This window comes from Garra rufa, chromosome 24, assembly GCF_049309525.1.
Source record: "Garra rufa chromosome 24, GarRuf1.0, whole genome shotgun sequence".
NCBI classification, from domain to species: domain Eukaryota; kingdom Metazoa; phylum Chordata; class Actinopteri; order Cypriniformes; family Cyprinidae; genus Garra; species Garra rufa.
In genome coordinates this window covers 39,832,288-39,842,948 of record NC_133384.1, presented here as the reverse complement: position 1 = coordinate 39,842,948, position 10,661 = coordinate 39,832,288, and the positions used below count along the sequence as shown (strand labels likewise).

The window sequence follows — 10,661 nt, the reverse complement described above, 5'->3', positions numbered from 1 at the left end:
ATTTGACATATTTAATTATTGCAGGTTTGCATTGAATTTGACTATTTTTATTCATTTTGAAGAACACTGTTTCTGTTTTTTAGTGAGTGAGGTGAATTAATGCATGTTCACATTTATTCTAGAACTAAAGGAACATATTACTCACAATTTCTCTCAACATGAGGACAGGAGAGCTTTTAATCAATAAATGGAGGAAAGTAACTGGTGTTACTTATTTGAAAAAGTAACTCTTAAACTCTAAAATTAAAAAGTAATGCGTTACTTCACTAGTTACTTGGAAAAAGTAAAATTATTACGTAATTTGCGTTACCCCCAACACTGGTTACTAGTTTGAGAACATTCGCATAATGTTTGCAAAAGTATCAAATGAGTGAATGTTCTCTTAACGTTTGCATAGCTAGAAAAAAACAGGACATTTTGAACGTTCTGGAAGAACTTTTTCTCATCTTATCAAGGTTAGCTACACGTTTTCTGAACATGTTTTGATGTTTTACTCTAGTAAAGACGTACCTGCTGACTCCAGATGGACTGTCTGACTCCTTCACCTGTTAATGACAGAATCATTAGATCATCATTCTTCATTAATGATCTCCTGTCGCGATGGTTTTACCTTTGAGGAGGGTTTGTGTTTGCCGTTGGGCTTCGAGTCCTTCTTTCTGTCTTTAGAGGAGGATTTGGACTTCTTCTGGCTGACACACGAAACATCTGAGTTACATCAACAGCGAGATCTCTGTTCGACTCATCAGATTAAACTCATCTTTCTGACCTGCCATCGTGTTTTTTCTTTTCCAGTTTCATCCTGTAAGTTAGTGTTTTCTGCTCAAGGCACTGTAAGGATAGTAAATTAGTGTCTAATTAGATACATTTGCATCAGAAGTAACAGTGTAAATCTGCAAATGAAAGCCGACTACTGTTCATCTGTAGAGATTGAGTTGATGAGTTTAGTCTAAACTCGACGCACTTAAATGACTGGATTATTTATGACTCGTTTCTCTGCAGATGTAGAATCTCCTCGTACCTGCGGCGTCAGAATGCATGTCACCTGTCACACCTGAAAGTTTTTAAGTTCCACTTGCAATCAAATGCGCAAAATCAGCCACAGCGCCACCTGCAGGAACAAACACATCTGAACATGAAGAACACCTCCAGCTCCAGACTTGCACTTCATCTCCAACATCACGAATAATGAATGTCCATGACTTTTGCTGTTGTTTGTGGATAATTGGATGGAAAATAATGATTTATACATGATCCCTAGAACAGAAATATAAAGTAGAAACAACCTGCCAATGAATTTAACATTTCATGTTATTAAAAGACATAACTTTTCCACTCCGGTAAATTACAATATTCCCTTCACTGGAGGAAACTGACTTTAAAATCAAAACTTTCTTGAAGCTATTTATCTTCATTGAAGTGCAAACCACTAAACCACAGCCTGATTTTTGTAAATATAAGATTAGTCCCAGACTAAAATGCATATCTGAGATGTTTTACCTGAAAGAAACTTGCACTGAAATATCTTAAAATAGGCCAGTACTATTTATTTTTTTCTAAAGCACATTTTAAAAATGGCTTAAATGCCCTACCTCCTGTTTCACAGACATGGCTTAAACCTAGTCCTAGACTCAAATATAAGTCTGAGCTGTTTCAACTAAAAGAAAGTTGCACTGACTGATCTTAAAATATATCAGTGCCTTTGTTTTGTCTCAGGATGCACACCAGTAATGTTTTTATAAAAATGATCTTAATTGAACTATAGCCTAATCCTGGTCTAGGCTAAACCCTGTCTATGAAACTGGGTCCTAATTTACTAAAGTATAATCCTGGTTTAATATGTGAAACCAAGCCATAGTCTTCAAAATTGTTTTACTTTGATGTTTTTGTGACATTGCAAATAAGCACTATTTTAAGAGGATTTCAGAAAAGTTTAAGATTGTAAGATTTTAAGGCCAAGTAAAGACAATTTAAGGAACTTAATAAGTATCCGACTAATTTGCATTACTTTTTAAATCGTTTTACAAAGAACACCTTTGCTCACAAACACTAAAACACAGAATTCATTTTTACTTTACCTACTGCAAATAAAGTTTTCCGGTGCAAATATCAAAAGATTCTTAAATCAATATACATTTACTGCAGAAGCAAAATGACATAAGGATTGTTTTACGAGAAATAGATGAAAAAGGAGTGAGTTTATGATTAATCTCTGCCAACGGGCTTGAAAAATTAACTTAATCCAAAGGGCAAATTATTATTCATTCCCCATTGATAGATACTTGACCTTGTTTTAAGCCTAACCTCAATTTTGTTCAGTTTTGTCGAAAACAAGACTTCACATGTTCAACTTGCATCTAAAGTACGTGGATTTAAGGATGTTTAGATATGTGTACTGGAAAGACAAAGAATCGCATGACTATGAATTTAAGACTTTCTGTTCAGATTTAAGACCTTCATTTGTGGAAGATGTTTTAAGACCTGCTGAAACCCTGTCATAACTAGTCCAACTAGCAGTTAACCAGATGAGATTCAGATTAAACCAATCTACATTTCTATAAAATCGACTTCACTCTTCTAATTAAAAATGAGCCGACTAACCCGTAAGACTAGTCTAAGCAGCGCAACCGGCTGCTGATCAACAAAAAACAAAAGAAACCAAGCACCAAACGAGCGATGATTCACCAGTCTTTTATTACAGCAAAAATATCTGGATGTGCAAACCGTCACACCCTTTCGCAATTAACGGATGGAATGATTGACCCAAAGCTCGTTCCATCCGTCCGTCAACATCACAAACGTGTCCAGTTTTACGCTGCACGACGGCAACGGGCGAAAGGCAGAACAACTCGTCGTCCGTCAGCTGCCATAAATACTCAAATACATTTGGTATGAACTGTACAATAAGAGAAACGTCTGCACCATTTACATATAAAAGAAAGCAAAAAACAGTGTAAATCATGTTCTAAAATTAAAAAGAGGAGAAAAAAACACTAAGATCGGAACAGTTTCGAAGAGAGAAGACGAACGGCGATTAGGAGCAGGCGATGGACTCTAGCTGCTGCTCGGCTTCGGCGGCCATCGCTGCGGCCTGGAGCTGTTCGGTTTCGCTCTGCAGGCCGCCCCCAGTCAACTGTTTGCGCTCGCTGTGCATGTTGTTCTCGTGTCTCTTCAGGTCGGACGCTTTGGCGAAGGCCTTGGTGCAGGAGCCGCACACGAAGGGCTTCTCTCCACGGTGGCGCCGCTCGTGGTCCTTCAGGTGCGACTTGTGTTTGAAGGCCTTCTCGCACATCTGGCAGCTGAACGGCCGCTCGTTGCTGTGCACGCGCTCGTGCTTCTTTAGATCCGGCGCGCGGATGAACGACTTGCCGCAGGCCTCGCAGCGGTACGGCTTGAAGCCCGTGTGGATCTTCAGGTGCTCCTTTAGGTGCGCCTGCGTGGTGAAGGCTTTGGTGCAGATCTCGCAGACGAACGGCCGGTCCGCCGAGTGGAGCTTCTCGTGCTTTCGCAGACGGTTCTCGTCGATGAAGCTCTTGCCGCACACTTGGCAGGCCAGCTGATCCCGGTGGCCGTAGAGCAGATACTCGAACTTCATGTCAGCGGTGGCCGTGGTCCATCCGGGCGGCTGCTCGTCTTTCACGTCGCCCATGCTGTCTGCGAACGTAAGCGTCTGAGTGTGAGCCGCCAGATCTTTGGGTTCGGAATCCATGGCTTCGACCTCCTGGTCGTAGCAGCTCACTTTGTGCACCTCCTCTTGCGCCAGCTCCTTCAGGATAGCCTCCTGCACCCGTAGCGCATTATTAGGAGATTTATCCAGGTCGTGATTGACTTGCGGCTCCTCCACGATGTCGTCCGAAGGCGCGTCGTCTTGTTCGCCCAGCACCTGGACGTCGGTGTCTTGGCTCATTGGCGGATCTTCCGCGGAAAGGGCCATTTTCACCATGTCGTAGGGGAACTTTGCGTTCCGCGGGTCGTTTTTCTCGTCGGGCGACATGTCGCGTTTCTGCGAGCAGAGTTTGTCTAAAAAGCGGATGCCGAGGATCTGTCCCGAGGACATCATGAGATTCACATCCTTCTTCTTGACCGAGATCTTGGCTGTGTACATGTAGTTCAGCACCTCCTCGAAGATGTCCGAGCGGATGAAGTCGATCTCGATGACGGACGAGCTGTCCACCTCGTGCTTCTTAAAGAGTTTCTTGAAGTAGTTGCTGCACGCCGCCAACACACAGCGATGCGCCCTGAATTTCACATCCTCCACCACCACCGCGATGTCGCAGTGCTCGCCCTCCAGTCGCTGCTCGTTCAGTAGCTTCAGAAAGATGGTCTTGTGCTCATCGTCCACATACTTCACAGTTTCGGACATACTGGAGCGGGATCCTGCGGGAAGACAACCGCATGAGCTTCAGTATAGGTCAAGGAAAACTAAGGAACTAAAACAGTGATGCTACTTTACTACTTTGGAGGAAATTTACTTGACAACAATGTATTAAAAACAGAAAAGATTTTCTAACAATTCCCGTTTACACAGACTACAAACACTGTACTTTTTTTTATTATTGAACATACACATTACTGCGTTTTTTTACATTTAAAGATTACGAGATTAAAATAAATAAAAAATAAAAATTGAAATAATTATATAATAATCTCGTCGAAATATTACGAGAATAAAGTCAAAATACTATGAGAATAAAGTCGAACTACTACGAGAATAAAGTCGAAATATTACGAGAATAAAGTTGAAATTATACGAGAATAAAGTTGAAATATCATGAGAAAAGTCAAAATACGAGAACAAAGTCGAAATATCACGAGAATAAAGTCAAAATATCACGAGAATAAAGTCGAAATACGAGAATAAAGTCGAAATATTACGAGAATAAAGTCAAAATACTACGAGAATAAAGTCGAAATATCACGAGAATAAAGTCAAAATATCACGAGAATAAAGTCAAAATACTACGAGAATAAAGTCAAAGTATCACGAGAATAAAGTCGAAATATTACGAGAATAAAGTTGAAATATGAGAATAAAGTCAAAATATTATGAGAATAAAGTCGAAATATAACAAGAATAAAGTTGAAATTATACGAGAATAAAGCCGAAATATCACGAGAATGAAGTCGAAATACTACGAGAATACAGTCAAAGTATCACGAGAATAAAGTCGAAATATCACGAGAATAAAGTCGAAATATCACGAGAATAAAGTCGAAATATCACGAGAATAAAGTCGAAATACGAGAATAAAGTCAAAATACTACGAGAATAAAGTCAAAGTATCAAGAGAATAAAGTCGAAATATTACGAGAATAAAGTTAAATATAACAAGAATAAAGTTGAAATTATACGAGAATAAAGCCGAAATATCACAAGAATGAAGTCGAAATACTACGAGAATAAAGTCGAAATACTACAAGAATAAAATTTAAATATCACAAGAACAAAGTCAAAATATTATGAGATTAAAGTCGAAATATTCCAAGAATAAAGCTGAAATATCACAAGAATAAAGTCGAAATATTACAAAAATAAAGTCGAAATATTACAAAAATAAAGTCGAAATATTATGAGGAGAAAGTTGAAATATCACGAGAATAAAGTCGAAATATTACAAGAATAATGTCAAAATATTTACTGATCTGTCACACCACATTAAAGAGCGCAAAGAAAAACATTATTGTAAGACATATTGTTTGCATTTCCATATGAAACTGACAAAAAATATTTCCCGCAGATCTTAATCCGGGTCATTTTCATTCACAATAAACTGGAATTTATTCTCAAAATATTATAACTCTAATCTTGTAATTGCTATGAAATAATTCTTATAATTTTGACTTTATACCCAAAACGTTTCGACTTTCTTTTCAAAATATTCCAACTTCATATTTCGAGAACTTTATTTTCTGACACTATTTTCACGAATTCATATTTTTGTAGCTGACACAGAAATAAAAGACGACATTGTTTTTAAAAACACCAGTTTTCAAAAGTTTTCACCCCATAAACGCATACAAATATTTGTTTATATTTGGAAGCTCAGCTGTGCTGTGTAAACACCCCTTAACTCCAAATAACTGACATGGCTAAATAATCACAGTTTTGCCTTTTTAAGATGTATATCTGCTAATATATTGAAGATTTTGAAGTAACTTCAATGGTTTGTTTACATCATTCAGACATAGAAATGAATAAACAGATTGTAAAGAGGGTTCTCTATGAATCATGTGTATGTGTATTCAACTTGTGTCTGAACCGTAATGATAATAAAACAATCATTAAATCACATTTAACAACAATATGCATTAAAACACATTCCACGATCATTGATACCTTGATGGACTCATGATGTTTGTTCTGAATGGACTGAAAACGGGCCACAAACGCCGAAACTACTTCGTTTAAACCCTTCCAAACAGACGAGCTGTGTTTATATCTTAATAAAAGACTGATTTGGTCTGTAATTATCTCGTTCTGTTCACAAACCGAAGTTTAATTCGGCAATTTAGCCGTTTCTGCGCTAGTCTGCTTCGGTTCTCCTGAAGCTAATCTTAGCATTAGCACAAAAACCACCGCCGATGGCTTTAATCGACATGAAGCGAGCGAAAATGCAGAGCTATCCGCCGCGTTTCCCACCAAACGAGCCCGCAGAACCGAAGAGCGCCGATCAGCACCGGAGAGCAGCGGAATGTGCTCGGTAAACGGGCGCTCGATGTGGATCGCGGCGCGCTGAGGCGGATTTGGTGGCGCGAGCTGCGCGGGCCATGAGGAACACTCCCGCGGCGGGCGCGCGCAGCCATCCCGCGCAAAACATTATGCAATAATTCAGCAGCCGCTTCGATCCGCTCCAAAAATCTATTTCTTACCTTTATTGTGCTATTGTGATCCACTGGGAACGTGTGTGTTGAATGTCACGAAAGCCAGTGCAGAATTTAATACTTTGTTGTTGTGTGCGAGGCCGAGGACGAGCACAGGCGGAAGGACGCGCTGCGCCAGCACGGAACTGCGGAGAGCGAGTGACCGAAGCTCGTACGTAGCCACGGGCACAGCTACGCAAACAGCGCAGCGGCAGCTCACTCGCACACAGGGAGATGCGCAGGCACGCTTACGCAAATGACCCAGCGCAAACCTCTGGAGCGCGAACCGCACTGTGACGCGCGGGAGGAGCGAGCGAGCGAGCGCACGTTCTTTTACCACAGAACGGGGCTTCACATTAATATTTGTGTACTTATTCAGATCTCTCTGTCACTTATTGAATCTGAACTGCTGACCTATTGACCTACTGAACAAATGCAAACCAAGCAGGAGATCAAAATAAAATGAATTTAAGAAGAAATTGTAGGCTATTTACTCTTAAAGGGACAGTTCACCCCAAAATGTAAAATATGTTATGATTTATACCTGTATGGCCTTAATGTCTAGTTTTGGACCCTATTGGATCCCAGTTTCTAATGACATGATGGTGTGCAAATAATTACAGGTTCTTTATTTTTATGTAGACTGTCCCTTTACTGTTGTGCTACCGTGGTACAGTGATGGTACATGATAATAAAATATTGTTTATATGGTACTCCTAATAGTCCAAAACATGATATTACCATGGCATCATTTACCAAACACAGTGCATTTTTGTCACCAGATGTGACCGTGGACCACAAAACCAGCCATAAAGTTTAATTTTAGAGGTCAATTTGAGATTTGCACATCTGGAAGCTGAATAAATAAGCTTTCCATTGATGTGTGGTTTGTTAGGATAGGACAATATTTGGTTGAGATACAGCTATTTGAAAATCTGGAATCTGAGGGTGCAAAAAAAATCTAAATATTGAGGAAAATCGCCTTTAAAGTTGTTCGAATGAAGTTCTTAGCAATGCATATTACTAATCAAAATTTAGATTTGAATATATTTACAGTAGGAAATGTACAAAATATTTTCATGGAACATGATCTTTACTTAATCCTAATGTTTTGTGGCATAAAATTGAGCATTTTGACCCATGCCATGTATTGTTGACTACTGCTATAAATATAACTGTGGTACTTAAGAGTTCTGGGTTACGCAGACATTCACATTCAGTGTTTTATGTTGTACTATGCAACTATGTTGTTCTTTGCAAATCTTTAAATATGAAATGACTTGAGCAATACTTAAACGATTTAGTCATTGAATGTGAAATACACAATAATCTTGTGTAACAAATATTAATGTTCTTTAAATTTGTTTATTGATTTTTTGTAAGAAATGCTGTAATGAATGCATATTCATGTCTCACTGCAAACGGATGAATGGAAACGGCAAAATTATCAGAAATGGAATTGAGATTTTATTGGAGTTGCTTGAGTGGGAAACAGTCAGCAGGGCGGCGACGCTGCACATGAACAAACAAGGACAGAAACACACATTGGGTTGGTCTGTACAGTTTAAGGCTCAGATGTGGCACTCTGGGCAGGGAGAACTCTGGGATCGATATTCAGGGTAGCAGTCATCATTACAACAGCTCAGGAGAGTTTCGTTCCTCTAAACTCAACGTTCACAAGTGACAGTTTTCAAAATGAAACAGAAACAGGTGTATAATAATTCAAGTAAAAACAACAGAACACGTCTCTAACATACATGTGTGGCATATTCATATCCTCATGAGCAGATCAGAGATGAGCCGACGGAGGGCGACACGTGTGGATGGCACATCTTTGCAAGGTTAAATATTGTGCAAAGTTTGTCCTTTTTTTTTAAAAGTGAGCAGTATTCAGTAGAATAAATAAATGTAGATATCTGTAACCGTTATATTTCTTCTCACACATATTCTTCAGTCCCTTTATGGCGAGCTCGTGGTTTGACTATACACTGCGCTCATAGAGTATTTACTAAAATGTCTATATACTGTAGTCTCCTCACAAAAAGCAGAATTGTTCCTTTGTCATGCAGTAACAGTGATCCAGTGCGGCAGACGGAGCCCGTAAGCGTGTGTGTGTGTGTGTGTGTGTGTGTGTGTGTGTGTGTTACTCCAGACGTGTTCAGATGACGTTTGCTGCGATTCATTTGTTAATGCTGCTGTTTCCGTGGCTGATCTCTCTGAAGCATCCTTCATTTTCCACAGCATGAACACATGAGTTCCTCCAGAAAGCATGAAGGTGATGTTAATCCTGAAAATAAATAAAACAGAACATCCAGTCAATATCAGGAACACTCTGTGCTTCCTTTAGACGCAGTAAAGGAACAGAGAGAACCTTTACTGGAGCAAAGCATGACACGAGTCTGTCAGTGATGATTTCAAACATGTCATGCATTTCAGTATAAGGTTATGTTGACAACATAAAATATAGGCCTCAGTAACATGCTTCCATCTCACCATTATATCACTCAAACTGAACATATACATTTTCCTCAGGAAATGTCAGTGGTGTTTTCCGTGCAAAACTCGCTGCCACAATGATAGAGTCATTGCTATGGTGTTCAACACACTTGCCATGTGGTTGCTAGGGTTGTTGAGGTGTTCTGGTTGGTTGCTGTGGTGTTATGGGTGGCTACTATGTGGTTGCTAGGGTTGTTACAGTGTTCTAGGTGGTTGCAAGGGTGTTTTGGGTGAATGCTAAGGTTGTTATGGTGTTATTGCTCGTTGCTATGGTGTTCTTGGTGGTTACTATGTGGTTCCTAGGGTTGTTATGGTGTTTTGGGTGGTTGCTAAGGTTGTCATGGTGTTCTTGACAGTTGCTACGGTGTTCAGGGCACTTACTATGTGGTTGTTAGGGTTGTTATGGTGTTCTGGTTAGTTGCTATGTGGTTGCTATGGTGTTCTTGGGGCTTTCTATGTGGTTGCTAGGCTTGTTACGGTGTTCTGGGTTGTTGCTAGGGTGTTTTGGGGGGTTGCTAGGGTTGCTATGTGGTTGTTAGGGTTGTTCTGGTTTTCTGGTTGGTTGCTATGGTTTTCTGGGTGGTTACTATGTGGTTGCTAGGGTTGTTATGGTGGTTACTATGTGGTTGCTAGGGTTGTTATGGCGTTCTGGGTTGTTGCTAGGGTGTTTTAGGTGGTTGCTACGTGATTGTAAGGATGTTTTATGTTTTTCTAGGGTGTTTTGGGTGGTTACTAAGGTTGTTATGGTGTAATTGGTAGTTGTTATGGTGTTCTTGGAGGTTACTATGCTGTTGCTAGAGTTGTTTTGGTGTTCTGGGTTGTTGCTAGGGTATTTTGGGTGGTTGCTATGTGGTTGCTATGGTGTTGAGTTGTTACTAAGGTTGTTATGGTGTTATTGGTAGTTGCTATGGTGTTCTTGGCAGTAACTATGCTGTTGCTAGGGTTGTTATGGTGTTCTGGGTTGTTGCTAGGGTGTTCTGAGTGGTTACTAAGGTTGTTATGGTGTTATTGGTGGTTTCTATGGTGTTCTTGGCGGTTACTATGTGGTTTCCAAGGTTTGTTATGGTGTTCTGGGTTCTTGCTAAGGTGTTTTGGGGGTTGCTAGCGTGACTATGGTGTTTTAGAGGGTTGCTATGTGTTGTTAGGGTTGTTATTTTGTTCTGGTTGGTTGCTATGGTTTTCTGGGTGGTTACTATGTGGTTGCTAGGGTTGTTATGGTGGTTACTATGTGTTTGCTAGGGTTACTATGGTGTTCTAAACGGTTGCTATGTGGTTGCTAGGGTTGTTATGGTGTTCTAGGTTGTTGC

General features: G+C 39.9%; 2 protein-coding genes across 3 annotated transcripts in view; both read right to left on the bottom strand.

The window, feature by feature from the left end:
- Positions 1-2,672: 2,672 nt before the first annotated feature.
- zbtb14 (zinc finger and BTB domain containing 14) lies at positions 2,673-7,005 on the bottom strand. Of its 2 annotated transcripts, none has more exons than XM_073831007.1 (2): positions 6,868-7,005; positions 2,673-4,374 (listed from the first exon to the last, which is right to left on the bottom strand). In XM_073831007.1, exon 2 carries the CDS (start codon positions 4,358-4,360, stop codon positions 3,032-3,034), a length of 1,329 nt encoding a protein of 442 aa, XP_073687108.1. In that variant the 5' UTR covers positions 4,361-4,374; positions 6,868-7,005; the 3' UTR covers positions 2,673-3,031. The 2 variants fall into 2 exon arrangements, with proteins under 2 accessions (XP_073687108.1, XP_073687107.1); XM_073831006.1 differs by lacking the exon at positions 6,868-7,005 and adding an exon at positions 6,335-6,755.
- Positions 7,006-8,203: 1,198 nt separating this feature from the next.
- Positions 8,204-10,661, bottom strand: part of epb41l3a (erythrocyte membrane protein band 4.1-like 3a) — a 64,684-nt gene continuing 62,226 nt past the window's right edge. The window contains exon 24 of the mRNA XM_073830811.1: positions 8,204-9,145. The gene's annotated coding sequence lies outside the window, so the exon portion shown is untranslated. The remainder of the gene's footprint in view (positions 9,146-10,661) is intronic.

Excerpts from the sequence above, each read along its gene's own strand:
- zbtb14 (XM_073831007.1), bottom strand. The coding sequence starts at position 4,360 with ATGTCCGAAACTGTGAAGTATGTGGACGATGAGCACAAGACCATCTTT.